Source organism: Pecten maximus, chromosome 5 (assembly GCF_902652985.1).
Source record: "Pecten maximus chromosome 5, xPecMax1.1, whole genome shotgun sequence".
NCBI lineage: Eukaryota > Metazoa > Mollusca > Bivalvia > Pectinida > Pectinidae > Pecten > Pecten maximus.
In genome coordinates this window covers 10,010,585-10,032,459 of record NC_047019.1, presented here as the reverse complement: position 1 = coordinate 10,032,459, position 21,875 = coordinate 10,010,585, and the positions used below count along the sequence as shown (strand labels likewise).

At 35.5% G+C, this 21,875-nt stretch overlaps 3 protein-coding genes and 1 non-coding gene across 4 annotated transcripts in view; 2 read left to right on the top strand and 2 right to left on the bottom strand.

Annotated features, from left to right (window-relative positions):
* Positions 1–1,082: 1,082 nt before the first annotated feature.
* Positions 1,083–2,739, bottom strand: LOC117327103 (acetylcholine receptor subunit beta-type lev-1-like). Its single transcript, XM_033883933.1, has one exon. The coding sequence runs from the start codon at positions 2,613–2,615 to the stop codon at positions 1,365–1,367; it is 1,251 nt and encodes a 416-aa protein (XP_033739824.1). The 5' UTR covers positions 2,616–2,739; the 3' UTR covers positions 1,083–1,364.
* Positions 2,740–6,643: 3,904 nt separating this feature from the next.
* On the bottom strand, positions 6,644–13,944 carry LOC117327101 (reticulon-4-interacting protein 1 homolog, mitochondrial-like). Its single transcript, XM_033883931.1, has 10 exons — positions 13,832–13,944; positions 12,716–13,049; positions 12,240–12,391; positions 11,844–11,912; positions 11,124–11,248; positions 9,916–9,964; positions 9,611–9,747; positions 9,085–9,268; positions 8,165–8,257; positions 6,644–7,191 (listed from the first exon to the last, which is right to left on the bottom strand). Exons 2-10 carry the CDS (start codon positions 12,996–12,998, stop codon positions 7,081–7,083), a joined length of 1,203 nt encoding a protein of 400 aa, XP_033739822.1. The 5' UTR covers positions 12,999–13,049; positions 13,832–13,944; the 3' UTR covers positions 6,644–7,080.
* LOC117328572 lies at positions 7,664–7,814 on the top strand. The gene has a single exon (XR_004532990.1). It is a non-coding gene; the product is annotated as a U12 minor spliceosomal RNA (small nuclear RNA).
* Positions 13,945–14,018: 74 nt separating the features above from the next.
* The window catches only part of LOC117327102 (mediator of RNA polymerase II transcription subunit 14-like), a 33,457-nt gene continuing 25,600 nt past the window's right edge, over positions 14,019–21,875 (top strand). The window contains exons 1-9 of the mRNA XM_033883932.1: positions 14,019–14,110; positions 14,649–14,791; positions 18,119–18,145; positions 18,448–18,553; positions 18,867–18,961; positions 19,453–19,531; positions 20,494–20,623; positions 21,240–21,280; positions 21,710–21,797. Of these exons, the coding sequence (XP_033739823.1) occupies positions 14,664–14,791; positions 18,119–18,145; positions 18,448–18,553; positions 18,867–18,961; positions 19,453–19,531; positions 20,494–20,623; positions 21,240–21,280; positions 21,710–21,797 (694 nt within the window). The 5' untranslated portion in view covers positions 14,019–14,110; positions 14,649–14,663. The remainder of the gene's footprint in view (positions 14,111–14,648; positions 14,792–18,118; positions 18,146–18,447; positions 18,554–18,866; positions 18,962–19,452; positions 19,532–20,493; positions 20,624–21,239; positions 21,281–21,709; positions 21,798–21,875) is intronic.

The window sequence follows — 21,875 nt, the reverse complement described above, 5'->3', positions numbered from 1 at the left end:
TGTAGATTTTAAAAAATAAATATGCTATGCTGATTAACCCTATTTGGTTGGTTTCGTAAGAGACCTTTTTATACTTACCCTTAACAAGGTCATGTAAGGACGGTCCCTGTTTGAATGAGGTCAACTTATTATCCACACTTGGTGAATCCAGGCTAAAACTTTGTATTTTATATTGCCGTTGTTCACGTATACTAGTATTGCGATTGTGTATCAGTAATATGTAATAATGGGCAATATGGCCCACAGTTAATAAAGAAATTGAAATCGAGTGTTAATACCGTACGTGTTTGTATGTTTGTCTTGAGTACAATACTTCGTGATTGCAGGCGGTACACGCTGCTGGTGGACTTTGGTTCCTGAGGTTTACCGTAACCTGTATCTTACGTTTAAATTAATTTGAATAGTAACATTGTTCAAAATATACACATGTACTTGACGATATTTTAGTGTTCAATATTGATAATCATCAAATCTACAGAACGTGCACCTGTCCATCAATATTTTAACATTTCCCCGGACTTCGTTATTTATTGAGTCTCCTCGCTGGTTAATCCGAAAGTTTCTTATGTTTTATCGGGCTTTGAAATCTGTCAGATCTTTCAAAGCCTAATAAAGCATCAGAAATGTTCGGATTACCCCTAGGTATAGCACTTAAGTCCCTTAGCATCACTTGCGAGTCCTAGACTGACGATTAATAGCTGTGTATAGCAGTTTAATTATCTGTTGGCTCGATCATTAGTCTTTCATTAAAAGCATATCGGTCATCCGGAACTCCTCGTTTTTTTCCAAGATCGATATGACACATCCTTCCAGATTCAATATAGCAACACCGGGATTGGCCCGCAATGTCTTTGTAGCAAATACTACTTTAACAAACCTGCTATGTCACGACAAAGAGACCGGTTCCACAGCCTTCCTGACAGGGACAACCACCCGTCTCAAGGGCCAAAATCCACATTAATAAGTTAAAATGTTTCTACAGAAAGATAAAATCATAATTTTTAGTCGCCTCTTTCAAATCTACAAATCTCCTCTTAGCATGCAACGTGTATAAAGAAAATGAAAGATTAAAATAAGTGGGATTTTCAGTTTTATTAGATAAAATGGATGACAGTTTAAATTATTTCACACTGAAAACGCATGTATATAGAACATATACACAATATGATATATTTATTTCAATGTCTTTATTAGGGGGTCGAACCCGGGACCCCTTGGCTCGGTTACATCAACGTTCCTCAAGAAAACTACATAACTTGGCGATAGGAAAGCATTAATGGATGCAAGGAGAAAAATCTTACGTAAGGAACTTCCCTTAAATTCGGTTATGTTGTTTCCTGATGTCCGAACGAAGGAATTGCCCTTTATGAATAAGACAGTAAAAAGAGAAACGACAGGTTACTAATCATTGCAACCATCATAAACGATCCAAAGCATACTTTATCAAAAGCGTCAGAGGCGGTCATCCACGTTATAACATTATCATCGGGTTTGACAGAGTCCACGCTGCAGACTTCACCATCTTTGGTCATGGCTGCGACGGTATTGTCACAGCGTGGTTTGTTTTTCTTACAAGTGACTACATGTACAAATCTAGTAAATTTTTCTACCAATTTCGGCACTGGTTCATCCGCGGGTTTTGAATATACTCTAAGTCCAATGATAGTACAGAACATTATCATCGTGCTAAGTAAAATATGAATGATTAATAAATAGCATAGCAATGCTATGGACGGCGAGGAGGTTTGTGGAAGGGCGTCCGTAACTATGGACAAAAACACTGCTATTGTTAACAGCAATGTCGTAGAATATCCCATTCTTTCTCCAGATTCTATCGGAATCCAAAAAACAAACATATTGATAAAACACATGAAGATCATTGGTAATATAAGATTGATGATGTAAAACGCATATCTTCGTTTAAACGTGATAGTCATTTCAAAACGTTGAAATTGTGGGTCGTTGACAGCTTTGAGTTCAGTGCTAATTAATTTCCATGTTGGATTTTCACTGTAGATGGTTAGAGTAAGTGTAGGAGAAATGGCGGTAAGCAGAATTTCGTTAGAGGAATATGCCCAAGGCATGTAACGTAACAAACACGACTGCTTGTCAAAAGGATAGTTTGTGACGTCAGCGTTACATGACGACAATATTCTTCCTGGTGGAGACCAGTACACTTTTCCGGTGTGGAGTATTTGTAAATGCAAGTTATCGTCACCAATAAGATTAAGATCACCAGCACTGTCTACTAGTATAAATGGTGGAGTCCAGATTTCCTGTTGTAGCATGGTCGTGTATGTCAGATTGTCATAGTTCGAAGGGTCCCACGACAATCGTTCATCTATCCAATAAATTTCAAAATACCCCACGATTGAAAGTTCTCCGGTAACTTCCACAAAGGACTGGAGAGATGAGAACATGAAACTGACATTTACACCAAGCTGTGACGTATAGTCGGATCCTGGCTGAACGCTCGCTTTGTATCCAGTGAGCAAGGCTGTGTTCAGGTTAGATTTGTCTGTAGAATTGGCGCAAAGTACTCCATCACGTGTAAAGCTCACTAATATGAAAACTACTAACCACAATCTACCACAGAAAATATTGAACCCCATCATGAATACAAGATTCAGCTTCACTCGAAAGGAGAAATGGTCTAGCTTCTTCTTAACGGAATCTGTCCGAATGAAACCAAGGCGTCCGACTTGGTTGTGTATCGCTATCGCTCTGGCAGCATGAACCCGAACTGATTGTTTTTATAAGTTCTCATTTCATAAAAGATTTAATCGTTATAGTATGTGTAATCCAAACAAAACTTAAATCTTACAATTTCTAAATGTGCCATGATCCGCTTATTTGATGACCTAGTCCTGAGTCAATATAATAAACCCACACTGGTTGGCCTTACAATATAAGTATTGTATAAAGCCGGTAACATTTGTTCCAACCGACAGGTGACATGCATACATTCTTCTTCTTGACACGAACGACAGCTTTCAGTTATTGTTCTAAAAAAATTGATTATTTCTAGCGAATTTGGTGTGGATTTCGTTAATGAAACATTTGCTGAAAAAAAAATCTTAATTGAACTTCTCATCTTTGTTTGTTTTTTGTAAGATACACATAAACCACTTAATCTTATCAATAAGATATTTTTGGATAATGTATAATCTTAATAGATCATTCTGAAGCGGTCCCTTATTCGTAAGAATTAAACAACCGTTGGCATTCAGGGTAGCGACAAACCTCGGGGATATAAAGTCCACTAGCAGCGCTAAACGCTTAGGGTGGGTATGGGGGTAATGATAGGTATAAAACTGTCTCATAAAACACCGATAGATTTATTTCATTTTTTTTTTTTTTTTAATTTTTTTTTTAAATTGTGCTTCAAATCATTCGCGTACAAACGATATGAACACGCTTGGAAATAAAAAGTAAAATTTCGTCTTAAACAATCACATGACATCTTATTCCATACTCCTACCTATATCGGTATATAAGTGAACTGAAAATCTTTGGCAAAATATCAACATGTTAATAATACATTTTAAGGAATGTGAGTTTGTTTCTTTAAAGGTATGAACATGTTTTTCTTGTCTTCGATACAAAGTGCTTAGTCTCACTAAACTACGAATAGCGGTGTTTCTAAATAGTATTAAACATTAACCAAAACACAAATCTGTTAAAATAGTTATACAAACTCCAACAGTAAATAATAGTCAGAGAATAAAACTTTCTCGGTGTTATTTCTCAAAAGTTGATACAGTCGTCTCTTAATGTCTCTTGTCCACCGCGCAGATTATCGCGTGGATCACTTATATATAATCATATATGGTCGCTGGATATTTTCTTTTGTGAATGATTTGGTTTATTTGTTTAACGTCCTTTTAACAAGCCACGGTACGTGCCAGGTTTTTGTGGTGGAAGAAAGCCGGAGTACTCGGAGAGAAAGCACCGGCCTACGGTCAGTACCTGGCAATTGCCCCATGAGGGTTTCGAACTCGCAACCCGGAGATGGAGGGCTAGTGATAAAGTGTCGGGACACCTTAACCACTCGGCCACCGCGGCGAAAGTAATGACGCCGTAAAGTTCCAACATCAAACTGTTCATAATTATTCATAAATTATTCTGGATAAATGTTCTGGTGATTTCTCTCTTGGTAAAGGAATACTCTTTCCGTAAAAAAGTTTCGCAAACTGTTGCATGTATACCCAGAAAGCTGGCGTTATCTAGGATGTTAGCATCTAGAAGTAACAAAATTATAACGGACCAATCCGCAGTGGCGTAGGAAGTCGTCAAAAAGTGGGTGGGGGTGGGAGTGGGGGTGGGGTGCAATATATACTTCTTTTTTTTTTTAAACTTTTTACGCACTATAGTACAAATCGTATGCCATCTCCGCAAAGTTAGCCAGGATTTTCGAAAGGGGGATTCAGTAATTTAGTGATAATGCGAGCGCCCTAGGCGCGAGCCGATCCGAAAAAGGGAAATTTTTCCTAGAATAGGTATTCACTTTAAATCTGATAGAATGTGTATCTAAAGCGAACCTTATATGCTGCTAATTTGTCGACAACAGATGCCAGTGCAGTATTCGTACCTGTTGGTAATTAATATTACAAATGTACTCTATTCACGTTAAAATCGTGCTTTCTTATCCGTGTTGTGTTTCTGTCTTGTTCACATTATGAAATCAATCAACTTCACAAATTATCCTCAACTTATCGAATCTCTGTGACGAAGTTAAGCAAAATTTCGTATTAAGATATAAATATTGACTTACCAGGCTAGTGCAGACGACCGACACGCAGGCCTGAGGATTGATATATTAGTATAAAAGTCGGTGTATAAAATGTTCCGGATGTACAAGATTGAGTTTTTATCGTTGCCTTCAAGGAAACATTTTCGGTTCAAAAAATTTCAGATATTTATCGAAATAAATATAAAAATTCATTACATTTTTTCCTTATTTTTAGATTTTAGATGTCAAAAAAAGGGGGGGGGGGGGGGGGGGGGGGGGGGGGGGGGGGCAAAAAGATATGTTTGTCCCCCACTGTAAAAAGTGATGAGTATGGCCGACTAAAAATGAGAGCTTTCCCTTTCGGATTACCTGGGTCCATTTTCATCATTTTCCCTTAAATTAAGATAACTCCTTAGCTTATTTTTTTTCACAAGAAAGCACTAAAATTTCAAGAGGAAGATCTTAGCTTAGAAGCCTTCCGTAGATTCTTTAATGAATCTAAGGAAATTCCTTAATTTAAATACCTTTGATGAGGCGGGGTATGATCCCTAATGGCGCTTTTTCAATGGTCTCCGTGAAATTCTTTGTTTGTACCGTTTTACTTGCATTTTGTTGTTTTGGTCACTTTTGTCACGTTCGAGGCCAGATTCAGAAATTATTTCGGTATTTGGTGTGTTTATTTTTATGTATCATTTGGAAATAGTAATTAACAAAAAGCTTAAGTTTAAATGTACCAGCCGTTAAATTTGACGGCAGATATTTACAAGGAATGATTGATATGTTATGAGCCTCGTATTTAAGGAGGTACTCAAGGATACGGTTCTTTGTAAGCCATACTATTCTCCGACTATATATAGAGCCGTGTACTTATGGACTGGTCGCATTTGGTTAGTTCAAACAAGACAAGAGGCTTTTGCAAAATGGACAAAATCGGTGAAAGAGCAGTGATCCAATGACTGCATAAAAAGGTTTAACACCTAAGGATATCCATAATGTTACAGTAGCAACACTAGGGGAAAATGCCCCTTCATATGACACAGTGAAAAGGTGGGTGGCGGAATTTAAGCGCGGCCGACAGAGCCTTAAGAATGAACCCGTCCTGGAAGGCCTGTCAATGTTGCAACCCCAGAAATGGTCAATAAAGATCATTATATTGTTATGTCTGACAGAAGAGTCACAAAAAGATATATAGCCAGTAGAGTTGGCATTTCACAGGAAAGAGAAATTCCATTCTGACTGAGGATCTTGCAATGAGAAAACTTTCGGTTCGGTGGGTACCAAGATTTGCTTCAAGGTATGTCGGTGAAAGTTGGTATACTTAGTATGTAACTTCAGTATGAGTAGCTACAAATCTAGTTCGGGTTTCAGGGGTTTGGGGTCAAGGTCACTATTTTTAGAGGGGCCGATAGGGGACATGCATTGCTTTAGCAATACACAGAATGCTTGTTTGTCATCAGGCGTTTTGGTTTCGTATTTGACATAAAACATATTCTTAAATAACTAGCTGTGGTTCAGAAAATCCTTTGTGGCCACATATTCTGCGAGGCATTTCATATTCTCTATGAAATGACAGGTCCTAGCTCTTCCTCGGTTGAACCACTTATAATTACATTTTGATAAATTTAACTTTTTTTTTCGTTTTTAATCTAATTATGTCAGAGACGTACTGCCTGATTGTTAAATTTCATGGAGCCGATATTGCATATATTCACAATCTGACCTAACCCTAGTTGTTGGTGTCGAATTTCGGTAACCACCCTAATTATACAGTAAACACTTTCCCGCTGTATTTAATGACAGAAAATGTAGCGAAATTAAATCCCGCTAATATTACCAACTATACAGTAACCACCATACAGCACTGTGTAGTTGGTAACAGTACTGTTATGAACAGACAACGACACCAATGGATGGGTTTTATTTTTACTCAATAACAAAAAAGGTCTTATCGTATCATGGGGACTTGACACGAATTATTCGCCGAAGTCCTAAATATACACGACACATATAAATACATTTTTTGTACATACATACATTTTAATAAATGGGCCGTGGGTGGGGAATTCGTGCTAAGTTCCTGTCGGTCCTATCAAAAATCTTATTCCAAACAAAAAACCTAAAATAGCAGGGACAAATATATGAGAAATAACTGACTTATCATAATTGTTCTTTTGGAAACGGTTCCTATATGTCTCTGTCTGGTTGTGTGAAAATGAGAGAAGCAACACACAAGCAAATGATTATGTTGAAATATACAGATGAACACAGGGATATTTAATACAATAAAATCTCTTTTAAATTGAAAATTCTCAATTTCAAAATTTTGTCTTTGAATCACATCGTTTTTGTCATGTTTTCACACATATCACTGTTTTGCCACGTCCATGCAGTTGTCCAACTTTCTCATAAGCTTCAGGTACTTCTTCAAAGGAGAACACTTTCTCTACCACAGGCTTAATCTGAAATTGAAGAAAGTACTTAAAAACAGCACTCAAAATGTCAATCGGAAAACCACTCGGGCCTTTCCGTCGTCTCCCTGAGTACTTTTCCAAATATATAACGGAAAAGACCGAGTGATTTGACTGATTTCCGATTGCACAAAACGTATGTACAACGTTTCCTGAATAACAGAGTTACTTCCCTTGTACATGAAAAACGTTACATGAACGTTCAATGTTTTTTTCGTCCTTCAATTTTAAGCTTTTAAGATGAAAAATAAATAATAAATTAGAAACTCTTTGCACTCTATATGCATAGTCATCATCTTAATTTCCACATATGAGTATTTTTTCTGTTTGTTTTGAATAAAACTTGCAATAAAAGCAAAGTTCATTGCATAGAGCACTTTGAATAATTTGATATGCAAATTAACCCTAGTAATAAAAAGCATTTTCTTATTGAATATGACATGAACGTTTCCAATGTCAAATTATGCCTTAAACTAATGAGTAAGGAAAATAATGAGCCTGGGTAGCTACAGGCTCCCAAGTTTCATCTTGGAATAATTTCTTCATGGGGTACAGGACACCCCCAGGTGACCTGCTTACTTTTGCAGGATGCCAGGGTTGTAGTGGACTGCCCTGCCCCAATTAAAAACAATATAATAAAAAAAAATTTCATAAGACCAATGATATATATATTTCAATTGGCCCCATATTGTGAAATAAATAGCCTTTGAAATAGAATGTCATTTGTGGTTTTTTTTTTCAGGCGTGTTTTATTTATAACACTCGAAAATCCCTATCCACAACATTAAATATGCAAAAAAATAATTGCAGCTAATTTGTATTTTCACAAATTTCCCTTAATTTCATTAGTTTAGTTTGCATTGTATTGAATGTGATAATGATTGAAAAACCAAATTCGAGGTAAAAATAATTCAAAGAGAATTTAAGATGGAGCATGCTTTCTATTCTCTCCTGTCAAACTCACCTGCTTTTCATCCACCATGCTGGCAATGGTGCCCAATGCTTTCCCATTTGGCATGAAGAATGCAACTCTGTAATTTTTCCCTTCTCTGAAACCCTTTGTTAAATAAACATGTAAAGAATGATTGAATCCGTCTTATTGTAGAAATATTCATTAAAACCAGGGACGTACGTAGAGGGATTAGAGACTCCACTAATTTGGAGACTGACATGGTCTGAGCTTTTGCATTTGTGGACTGAGTCGCGAAGGCACGATTACAACTACATGTAACTAATATTCCAGCAGATGTAGGTAAAATCAGGGACCAACATACATGTATGTCCCTGGTAAAATTGGATATATATTTCTCAAAATACTGAAGTAACACCACAGATTTAGCATTTTGGACAACACAAAAATTCAACACTGCACCAAAATATAGCATTATATCATCTTAAATAAATCAAGATCCTGTGAGCAGTGTTTCTCTATTCTCCCATTCTTGTTTTCCTTCCCCAAGCTTCTTCCGCTACCCTCCTTCCTTCCATGACCCCTTTCTCTCTCTTCCATATCCCGATCTCTTTCATTCCATTCCTCTTCTCTGTCCTATTTCTCTCTGCAGTCTCCTTAACTTTTTGCTTTCTGTTTTTCTCTATCCATCTCAACATTATTTCCCTTCACTCTCTCCATCCCTCCTTATTCCTCTCTGTGCCTCCCTATCTTTCTCCCCCCCTCTCTCTCTCTATTTTCTTCCATAACCCTTCCCCCTCTCCCTCCATAGTCTCTGTCTTTCTTTATCTTGATTTATTTCTGCTAGGTTGAAAAAGGTTTTGATCTATACTTTGAACACTGAAGCATAAAACGAACTGTTTTAAACCTGCAACTTATTGAAAAACTCCATATTTCAATTTAATCAACACACTAATCTTTTAAAACATATGTACCTTGAGGATGTTGAGTCCCAGGTCAGCTCCCCATTTGAGGGCCCCAGGGAGGAGACCATGGCTATCTGTTTCTGGTAGAAGGGGAGATGCTATCGTTACAAATTTTCCACCTTTCCAATTTTCAAGAAAATCAATAGAATAGCCTGTCTTCTCCTTTCCAAGTGGATCATATATTAAATCAAATCTAAAAATGACAAAAATGTTTCATTTAAAGATGACAACAAAACATTTTCGCTTATAAACAAACATTCTATACCTGGTTTGACAAGGCAGTATTCCTGTTAAAAATCATGGAAAGCTTAAACAATGTTTATGCTTTTATGGTTTACTGGAGAACACAGTCATTGCTTACTTTGTTAATTACTTGATGCAACTTTGATAAATATTAATATTCATTTTTCAATTTTTGTTAGATTTCCCAGTGAGATTTGCCATGTTCAGGTCAAACAGATATTTCCTTGACCTTTACTTTTATGATAAAAAAAGGTTCACTGTCCAAACAGCCACTCACAACCAGGGATCTTACTTTTCCATTTGCAGCAGTTCAGATTTAGGATCTTGGGTTTTATAATCGATGACAGCATCCGCTCTCAATTCATGGACAAGGTCTACTCCGTCTGTACCGCAAATAGCAGTGACATGACCACCCCAAGATTTCAACAGCTGGCAAATAAACAAAACATTTTTTTTTAAACATGGATATGATATATTATATTGGTTGTTTTCTATCCATCTATTTATGCCACAGATGAAGTGAAAAACAGACAGACTGAGTACAGACCCTTCTGCAACAGTAAGGACCAATTAAATTTTTTAAGGATATGCATTTACCTGTATTGCAAAAGTTCCGATTCCACCAGATGCACCATGAACCAAAATCCTGAAACAAGTCATGAGAAAACAGATCTCCAGTAGTGTAAAAAAAACTACCAACTGTGTGCTGTTTCTTGTTGATTTGAATCATGCTTTGTACATGAATTTTATAAAACTAGAAACAGGCCAAAGTTTCTAGAAAAAATTCTGCCAGGTGTAAATTATAAAAACACATTTATTGGCACAAAACATTTTGTCCCATGTTCAAAATATAAACACTATTTTGATTATTTCACATTTCTTTATCTTATTCCAACCAAAAACTGTTAATGCAGAAACCACATTTAGTTAAATCATGCTATACTGATGCTTATATGACTGATAAGTAATTTTGAAAGTTGTCATGTAATTTTAGTTATAAGGGAAATGACTGCCACATGAATAATAAAAATCATACTTGATATTGTATATTCTGTCATTTTGTAATGCTATTGCGAGCAGGTATTGATTGTTACATTATTAGTTTGCATGAGATCTCACAAATTCATGTTGTTACTCCCACAAATGAATGATACAATGATCAATACCTACTCACAAGAGCAGATAACTCTACATCACGAACAGATGGAATATTCTCTGTATATGGAAACATAGAACAGTGATTCAGATTGAATCTCCTTTGTTGGCATAGCCGTATAATATTCTTTTGGCCCCGGATATGACGCGGCAGGTAGCGTTAGTACGGTTACTGGTCAACATGAAGTATGTGATTGGTCAATGTAGCGGTCAATGCAAAATGCAGATATGCAGTTAAAAACAAAACATAGTTAAGATTGAATGCAAGCTAAATAAGTGGATGTATCTTTTCAAATGACACATTAATAAAATTATATTCCTGATTCAAATGTAATCTTATTATCACAAAAAAATGATTCAAACCGATATTATTTTGTTATCCGTGCTGAATGCATTAGTTCGTTAGTTTATTTTACCAGCAGTTTTACATTATAACTATCAGCATTAAAACTATGCTGTTTATCTTTTTTAAAGATATTTCTTGTTTTAAGAAAGATCGAAGGCCTAATTTCATTATTTTAAAAAATTTGGGGCACGCCTTTAGATCCTTTTTTTTCTTTTAATCTGAGTGCTGTTCTATGAACTAATCGTAATTATTTTTAAATTATTCAATAGTTTCTAGATTATCATGTTATAGGGATCACACCAACCTTTTTCCTTGTGTATTTTGAGAGTTTAATTCTCCGACCTGAACCAGTGCTGCCCAGGTTGTAGCTGCTACATATGGAATAGATGCAGCATCAGTGTGACTGAGAGACTTAGGTTTCTTAGAAATCTACAAATGAGATCAACATGCTATATTACCACATGATAATCTTAGGCTTTAACAAACGAGATCAACATGCTATATTACCACATGATGATCTTAGGCTTTTAATAACTACATAAACAAAATAGTTCTCAGTGCTGTATTTCAACCAGACAGCAGTTCAAATTTATTCAGATGACTTTTCAGATATTTTTAGTGTTCAATAGATTTCACAAGAGATCCAATGCTTGCAAGTGTCTTTTACAGTCGCAGTGAAAGTAATGTAAAATTATTTCAAAGAATTATTTCAAAATATAATTTCACAGAATTATTTTAAAGAATTAGTTCATAAAAACTACCTTACTAGGTGACATATATTAGGCGATATGTTTCTAATTCTTGCATATAATTTTTCCAAGTGTCAAATTTGAGATGTTGGATGTATGCAGAGCTTAAATGCTATTTCTATAAGTGAACAAAAGTCAGAGACTCTTAAATCTTATGGAAGAAAGCCAGTCCTTCTTCCCAGCAAACTGGTACCCATTTATACAGCTGCATGTTACATGTGAGCAATTGGTGGAAAATCAAATGACCATTATGAGAGGGAAAGGTGATGTCAAACCTCATTCAAATCTGCTACTGCGAACTGGGCATGTGATCCTTGTTTCTGACCTCCGAGAGTTCCCCAAACCTTTCAAAATTAAAAAAAAGGATGGCAGTAGTCATGACAACAATATATATAATTTTTTTACAATACAAAAGTAGCCCTTTTGGTGAATATTTAAAACAAAAACAATAAATAAGCAACAACACAGTGAGATCTTCTTGAGCCATTTGCTAAATATAAATACCTGGTATAATTTCTTATTTTTGCTCATTGTTCTGTTAAGGTTTTTGATATATATTTAACTTGAATAAAAAAAAGTTTGACGAATATCTTTTCCGTTATCCATATTGCTTAATAAAAAAATTTTGATTAATAATTTTAAATAAAATTTTAATCTAATATAAAACACACCTCATCTCCAATCTTGTAGTTACGGACTGCCTTTCCTTTCTGAGCAATCACTCCGGAGAAGTCCCGGCCAAACACCAAAGGAAATTCTGCAGCCGTGGATATTGGGGAGGTTTTGCCCCTCATGATATTCAGAATATCTTTTCCATAACCCTCTGTAAAAAAAAAAAAAAAAAAACTTTTAAAATAATAAATTATGTTATTTGTTACATACCTACTTATCCTCCAACAGAATAAAATTTAGAATTATGAATTAAACAGTCTGCTACATCATCATCATCATCATCATCACCATCATCTAGACACACATTTCTCACAGCTTTCACACTTAGAGAAACAAATGTTTTAAAACAAGTCTTGATCATACTCTATCAGAGCCCTTGATCATGAACTATCAAGTTATCATGTGTTGTGTTTTGAATAAAATAAGAAAATAGTGCATATAAATTAAATTAACAACAGATTAGAGGACGGCGTACTTGTCATGAGAACATCTATTGGGTTGACACTGGCAGCATGTATTTCCACCAGCACTTCATTGGGACTGTGTATACGGGGAACACGTGCAGTGGAGGAAAATGTCAAAGCATCAGGGCCACCATAATCATGCATCTGCCAAGATCCCATTGTTGCTCGTCGTAGAGGTTTTCGCTCTGCCTCGGCCGAAGCATATCGTCGCCAGTACTGCAGCCGTGAACACGTCAAACCCTGCTGGCACTTCAATAATGGGTGGGACAAAAGTCGCACCAACTTCACATGCATTCTGTGTGTCTTTTATTCAGAGTTCAGAATTGGAGTCTTTCATGACAATATCTAAAAGGAAAAAAAATATATGTTTGTGACTTTAACTTTACATTTGGTCGGTTGTGAACATTTAACGTCCTATCAACACATAATGATAAAAATTTAGGTTATTTAAGGATGCAGTGGCGCTTGGTTGAATTACGGATTAGGAAGGGCAATTAATTATATAAGTCTACATAAAGGCCTTTTACATATGTAAAAGTGTAGAGTATAATTTCCTCTTTTACAGACATATAGATTGATTTACCATATTATAATATATCAAGTTGATATGTTAATCATTCTATTTAATGTGTACCGTATGTGAATTGTTTAAACCATAAGTCTGAATTAGTCTTTTAAGTCTTTATCCAAACGTTACAACAAGTGTCAAATTATGGTGTAGAGGGACAGAACTGGGCTAAACGCCGGTGACTAGTTAGCTTAATGGTTTGAGCGTCTGTCAAGAGTTTGGGGGTCCCAGGTTCGAGTCCATGGAGTCTAGTCTTGTGGTTGCATTTTACTCAGTCTTCTATTACAAATTCACTGGTTAGACAGCTGATCGCACAGAAATATCATAATGTTCAAACGTCTATACAGAGCATAACAACATTTTGTTATTAACATTAACCAGTATTTTATTAAAAAAATTTACATAAAAATGTCATTCATGTACCAATTGTTGAATATTATTTTACTAGAGTAGACTCTTATATTTTACTAGATCATCAGCTGCATAAGTGTTCAATTCATGAGAGACATTCAAACTATTGTAAGACCACATGCATGAAGCGATTTGTGTAACAACCTACCAAAACCAGCTAAACACAAATTATATTAACAAGTAATGCAGCCTCTTCTTCAACCTTTTTTGTCCACAATAATATTGCACTTGCAGCTCAGTTAGGTAACAATAACAGAGTTATCGTTCCTGAAAGCCGGTAGCCGAATTTTTAATGAGTGATGCAAACGCTTGATTCTTAGGGCTATGTCAATAAAGCATCCAGTAAACATCGATTAGGAAAATGGCGGCCATAAATGTGAAACGGAATTGTGTTGCGTTAAAAATCAGATTGTTTTGAAGACTTTAGGTAAGATAATCCATTAAGAAATACGTAAGGCTGTTCCTGATAGATGTATAAACCCGTTTAATTCCTCGCTGTCAGTTATTTTCACAGAAAACTCCTAATAATCATTGTTGAACCAGATTCATCGCTAAAAATAATACAAGATGATGGTTTCAGTCTGCTGAGAAATTAAAAGACCCGCTAAATATTATTCTATACACTCCGTGTACTTATTGCCTTAATATTCATAGGCGATGTTTTCAATATAAAATCTGATGAAATAGACTATTACACGTTTGCATGCAATTTTATTCTAAAATGATAATCTAAAATTGTATCTTGGAAAGAAATTCCTGTATTCCAGTGAATTCTGACTGTAAGTAAGTTGAACTTGATGTAAGTAAAAGTTCTTGTATCTTAAATTAATACTCCACAGAATTTCATAAATAATACCTCATTATATTACTTGAATCTTTCAATAAAATGAACCTGGGAAAGAAATCTATAATATAAAAGTACACAAGAGATTTGCCTAAAATGCACCAACAACTTGTGTGTACAGGTGTAAGATATAAAGATGCCACCGATTGATGGGCAGATGCAGGTTCCAGGGGTCCCACAAGGAGGAGGTACTATAGCCCTGGACGTCCTGATCAACTACATCATCCAACGTACCTACCATGACCTGACAGTTTTGTCAGAGCTGTAAGTGAAACAGTTAATTTTGATGTAATATATATAAAATGTACAGAAAAACTATATACTGTACTGATAGTTAATTAAAATAAAGTGATATACAGTGGACCCTCGATAATCCGAACACCTTCGTTCCCAGCCCAAACCGTCCGGATTACGAGTTTTCCGGACTACCGAATTTCGTCTACCAGGTCAAAAAAAAATTGTTGTGTAAGAGTTATCTCCCTTGACTCTATACAATACGGGACGTTTTAATGACGTTTCATAAACACGTCTAATTGTCAGTCTTTTAAAAAAATAAATATACTTATGTTCTTGATATGATTCTTGTTTTCTTTTATTTTGTAGAAACTAAAAAATAAACAATGTTTTTAAAAGAACATGTGAAGTGAAAGTTGTTTTATTGATAGCGGGAATATGTGACCTTCAAACAACACACATGGGTTACGTCCCAGAGGTTCACAAACGAGTAGAAATTACAAACGTTAAATACCTGAAATGAAAGACACTTAACAATGTGACTTACTGAAGTAAATCAGCGGTATCTGACGACTTATTAGTGTGTAATTAACCCGGTTCTTGTGATCACTGCTTAATACGTAAATGTACCATGTGTGTAATTAATAACATCAGAGACATATATACAGAGAGATTAGTAACATCGCTATTTCCCCGTACACATAGTGGCTCCCTTTATTCGTGACCACTCAAGCATATCCCTTATCGAGAGCGTCCTGTCTCCTATCTAACACTCGCGTGCGCAGGTAAATCGGGCTATGCGCATGTGTGTATCGTAGTATTGGAATTTATTCGACATGTTCTGGTTAATCCGCCATTACGTCAGACCAAAACATCGTCATTTTAAATACACACAGAAAGCACATCGTTTTATTCTGGCCACTACAAAAGTTACCACATTAACCAAAAACTATCAGACTTATGGGATATAGTCTTATTGATCATGCACATTGTTGCCATTTATCCGTATTTTCTAAAATCCATTGGGTCCTATTCGACATGTCCAAGTTTGTAAATAGCCGCCATTACGTCAGACCAAAACATCGTCAATTTTAAACGCACACAAAAAGCACATCGTTTTATTTTGGCCACTACAAAAGTTACCACATTAACCAAAAACTATCAAACTTATGGGATATAGTCTTATTGATCATGCATATTGTTGTCATTTATCCGTATTTTCGAAAATCCATTGGGTCCTATTCGACATGTCCAAGTTTGTAATTAAGCCGCCATTACGTCAGACCAAAACATCGTCAATTTTAAACGCACACAAAAAGCACATCGTTTTATTTAGGCCACTACAAAAGTTACCACATTAACCAAAAACTATCATACTTATGGGATATAGTCTTATTGATCATGCACATTGTTGCCATTTATCCGTATTTTCTAAAATCCATTGGGTCCTATTCGACATGTCCAAGTTTGTAATTAAGCCGCCATTACGTCAGACCAAAACATCGTCAATTTTAAACGCACACAAAAAGCACATTGTTTTATCTAGGCCACTACAAAAGTTACCACATTAACCAAAAACTATCAAACTTATGGGATATAGTCTTATTGACCATGCACATTGTTGCCATTTATCCGTATTTTCTAAAATCCATTGGGTCCTATTCGACATGTCCAAGTTTGTAATTAAGCCGCCATTACGTCAGACCAAAACATCGTCAATTTTAAACGCACACAAAAAGCACATTGTTTTATCTAGGCCACTACAAAAGTTACCACATTAACCAAAAACTATCAAACTTATGGGATATAGTCTTATTGACCATGCACATTGTTGTCATTTATCCGTATTTTCGAAAATCCATTGGGTCCTATTCGACATGTCACAAGTTTGTAATTAAGCCGCCATTACGTCAGACCAAAACATCGTCAATTTTAAACGCACACAAAAAGCACATCGTTTTATTTTGGCCACTACAAAAGTTACCACATTAACCAAAAACTATCAAACTTATGGGATATAGTCTTATTGATCATGCATATTGTTGTCATTTATCCGTATTTTCGAAAATCCATTGGGTCCTATTCGACATGTCCAAGTTTGTAATTAAGCCGCCATTACGTCAGACCAAAACATCGTCAATTTTAAACGCACACAAAAAGCACATTGTTTTATCTAGGCCACTACAAAAGTTACCACATTAACCAAAAACTATCATACTTATGGAATGTGGTCTTGATTATCATGCACATTGTTGTCATTTATCCGTATTCTCGAAAACCCCATAGGGACTTTTCGAAAATTGGAGATTCCCGCCGATCTTTCCTGCGTTGTGCTTGACTTTCATACTCAAAATACAAACACTTGGACAGCAAATTGTGATATATTTCATATTGATGACACTTCTGCACTTTGATATTAATAAAATTAAAGCACATAATTGGATCTTGGTGATGATTTCAAATAGAAATTATCGATAATTATGTGTCTGGTTTTCAAGTTTTCTCCAATATGGCGTCTAGTGAAGACTGAACCGAGCGACCGCAAAGGATTGTGGGAAGGTCAGGGGCCACTATGTAAACACAAGGGCAAATAGAGAGCTGCCAATCTCTCTGTATATATGTCTCTGATAACATGCATCTTTCAATGAGCTACATTGTAACACAGGTAAACACCCGGGGCTATGACCTGGCAGCGGTCGCTATGACTACGCACAGTGTCAAGCGATAGTCTGTACAGCTGTCGACACGGGTGACTTGCCCGACATTTTTCTCTCCTCGTGGTGAAAAAATCGTCCGGATTATCGGGGGAAATTTACTAATGAAAAGTACTTTCCGTTCCCAAAATGGGCTTCCGGAATCGGAAACCGAATTTCCGGACTGGTGAGTACAAATAACGTTACGGAAATCCGTTCCCGTGCTATTCCGTCCGGACTGCGAGTTTTCCGGACTATCGGCGTCCGGATTATCGCGGGTCCACTGTATGTTGTTTGAAGGAAAATGTATTTTCATAACTATGCCCAGAACATGCCCTAATATGGCTTCCCACACACACACTCCCGGTAATGCCAAGAAAGTCATGTGAAACTGTGATGTACAGAAGAAGAAAAAACATCATCAAGTTATAATTATACCCCACAGAATTGTAATTTTAAATCCTTCAATGTTGTGACTGCTGACTGATCTGCAGACAATTATTTATGTTGATGTTGGATTCAAAAGTTTGTCGAGATAAAATTGTGAAAAGTTATAATTGTAATGATTTTTTTAGGTGCTAACTTGTTAATTAGATTTGTTTCTAATTAAAACTTAATTTTTAGAGGTTAATTATTAATCATACCTTTGTATTATCAATTTCAGGTTACCCAGAAAAACAGACATGGAGAGGTATTGACTTTGGTCTAATCAAAATCATAATTATTAAGTTTTTGAACAATAATATATTAATTCAACTACTGCTATCATAAAATTTATTATCAGCAAATTAATTTTTTTTTAAATCATATTAATCTTGTAGAAGTGTTTATGAATTTGTATGTGTTACTGTATACTATAAATGTTGATTTTTATTAGTTCAATGAAAGTAGAAAAAAAACTTGCTAATTAAAGATTTTAAGATAGCATTTATTGATATAGAAATGAAATGGCATTTAATAAAATACTATTAAATCATTCTTTTTATTTTACAGGAAAATTGAGATTGTTCAATTTGCAACAAGGACAAGGCAGTTGTTCATCAGATTACTGGCTCTTGTGAAGTGGGCTAGCAGTGCTACAAAAGTGGATAAATGTTCTGTAAGTAGAACAATAATTCCAGTTCTATATAAAAGGCGTTTAAATGATATAACATTAGTATTAAAGAGAGATGTAGCATCCAGGACAGATTCCATGGATTTTGTGGAAAAAAATGGGTTATTTATAAACATTGGACAGAAATAAATGTAAATATATTGAAATATAATAATGAAACATTAAAACACACAAATTATTTTATGTCATATACTAAGAGCTGAAAAATGATCCAAATTTTGTGTCATGTACTCCTCAGTGCTAAAAAATTATCCACATTTTGAAGAGAAATTAAAAAAAAAATTTGTTTTTATACCAGGAAATTTGTAACTTGTTGGAGCAACAGTCCATGTGGTTTGTGGATACAGCCGACATGTTGGCAAAAATGGCCAGAGAAACCTTGGTCAATGCCAGGTAAGTGATGAAATCTAAAATGGCCAGAGAAACCTTGGTCAATGCCAGGTATGTAATGAAATCTAAAATGGCCAGAGAAACCTTGGTCAATGCAAGGTATGTAATGAAATCTAAAATGGCCAGAGAAACCTTGGTCAATGCCAGGTATGTAATGAAATCTAAAATGGCCAGAGAAACCTTGGTCAATGCCAGGTAAGTGATGAAATCTAAAATGGCCAGAGGAACCTTGGTCAATGCCAGGTAAGTGATGAAATCTTAAATGGCCAAAATTTGGTCAATGTCAAGTTTATGATGAAATCTAAAACACCTGTTAAAATCTATTTGGTATTTTGGGGTCCCAATACAAAAATAAGGACCCTATAGCTATGAATGCTTAACTTTCAGTTGCTCTTTATATTATAGTATTTCATCAGCTTTTGTTAAGAATGGTATATTTCATCTGATATTCTGAAATAGTTGAGTTTTTAACAATTACTTGTTTGCGTTTACAGACTTCCCAACTTTTCCATCCCCTGTGCCATAGATGTTTTAACACTGGGAACCTATCCACGGCTACCTACATGTATCAGGGTAAGGTTATATATAAACTGGATACCATCTAAATTTCTCTAGACTGGATACCATCTAAATTTCTCTAGACTGGATACCATCTAAATTTCTGTAGATTGGATACCATCAACATTTCTGTAGACTGGATACCATCAAAATTTCTATAAAGGCTGTAAATTTGTGTTCAACACTAGGGAACTATTTCCACAGCTTTCTACCTATGTGAGGGAATATGGTCTTATAAACATAATATTCTTTTTTCCTTTTTTTTTTCTCTTTCTAGATGATTAAATTTTCTTAACAATAAAATTTGTTGAAATGAAATGATTAAGTGGAGCTTGTATTGTCTTCAAAGGCTCTTCTTATGGACAAGTCTTAAATAGATATTTGAAGTTGAACACAATATTGTTTGTAATTTTCCATCAGGGTCATCCTTTGAGTAACATTTTATTGTTTTAGTAAGACATTAAAACAATAGCAGATTTCATCATGGAAGTGATTGAACATCATTTTACATCAGTATATCAGTTTAATAAGACTCCTTTAATGAAATCAAAGTTTGTAGAATCTAGGTCTAATAATTAATGTGAAGTATGTACGTACCACTGGATTTGGTAAATTTGAGTTATAGGAAAAATGTGGGCATCTTGACTTCTCGAAAAGTAATAGTGTATGTATAGGAAAATGTGGGCATCTTGACTTCTCGAAAAGTAATAGTGTATGTATAGGAAAATGTGGGCATCTTGACTTCTCGAAAAGTAATAGTGTATGTATAGGAAAATGTGGGCATCTTGACTTCTCGAAAAGTAATAGTGTATGTATAGGAAAATGTGGGCATCTTGACTTCTCGAAAAGTAATAGTGTATGTATAGGAAAATGTGGGCATCTTAACTTCTCGAAAAGTTACTATGTATGTATATTAAAAATCATATTAGTTCATGAAGTATGCAACTAATGAAACAATATATATGTGTGAACAACAGGAAAAGATTGTCCCAGAAGATTCCATCACACCTGCAGAAAAGCGACTGACGTTGTCCAAGCTTACACAGGTGATACAGTATCGCCTGGTATCCACAGACCTCCCCCAGCAGATGAGGAAGTTACGAGTTGGTATGTACAGAAAAGGGAAGTGATAGCTCTGGCAGTCAGTAAAGCATTGGAATGTAACATTGGGGGGAAATCTGAGCTGTATGGTTCGATTCCTACCTGGGAGGTTTAAATTTATGTTGCTCAGGATACTGAAATCATCATGGAAACTGTCCTCTACTGTCATGGGTGTCTCTTGAGCAAGGCACTTTTAATCTTAATACTTTGGAAAGCATGAGCTGGGCATCCTGTATGTTTTCAGTTCTCTGAGGTAGCCACCAGCTACTACAAGGAGACCACACTTTGAAATAATGCTTGCTGTTTATGGTGTGATAAACCTAAACAAAGTATAGATGGAAACTAATGCCTAGTGTCTTTAGATCTCACTTAATCCTACAGTAACCAAGAATGTAAAAACAACAGTATACCAAACAATGTCTTCATAGAATTAGACCTCTGTCTAAGTTGACTGTTAACACTGTTTTGGCTTTGCAGTTATTTTAGGATGGGGAAACTTAAATAAAAAAAAAATACAGTGTGTATAACATAGCTGTCTTACTCTACAAGAAATTGTGCCGTCAGAATGCTGGGACTCAAATTATATCGTTAATGATTTTAAAACAATTATTTCAATTTTCAGAGAATGGACGGGTGAAGTTTGTTGTGGAACATGAATTTGAGGTAAGATTTGAACCATACTATGTAAAGGGTCATGACTATGGTCAAAGTCTTGTTGTGAGGGTTGATCCATAAAAATTAGTATTTTTCCTGGTCGAGGAATTGGCATATAGTGGAACATTGGGGATTTTTCTGCAAATGTGTAAGGTTACTGGATTTCGTGTCTTCACATAAAAATTATGAGATTGATTTAATCTTTAGAGTTAGCCAGTTTGATGATTAGGATTGGAGCATATATATAGGCAGGAAATACATTGAAAATATTTATCAAATTTCAAAACTGCATTTAACCTGTTTTCCATGATCACGGTTTATTAAATCTACGAAATCTTTTTTATAACTGTCTTTAATTATCTGTAAATCAATCAGTGTTTAATCACTGGTCATTGTAAAACCTGAAGTTCTGCAATTTGATGACCTCACTTTACACAGGTGACCTTGACCTTGATGGGTGACAGCCCAACCATTCCCTGGAGGTTGCTGGACATTAATATCTTAGTGGACGACCCAGAAACTGGCAGTAAGTAGGCTTGTCAAGGTAGATGAAGGCAGAGGTTTAGAAGGATTTAGGAATGAGAGCTTTAAATAATCTCATTTT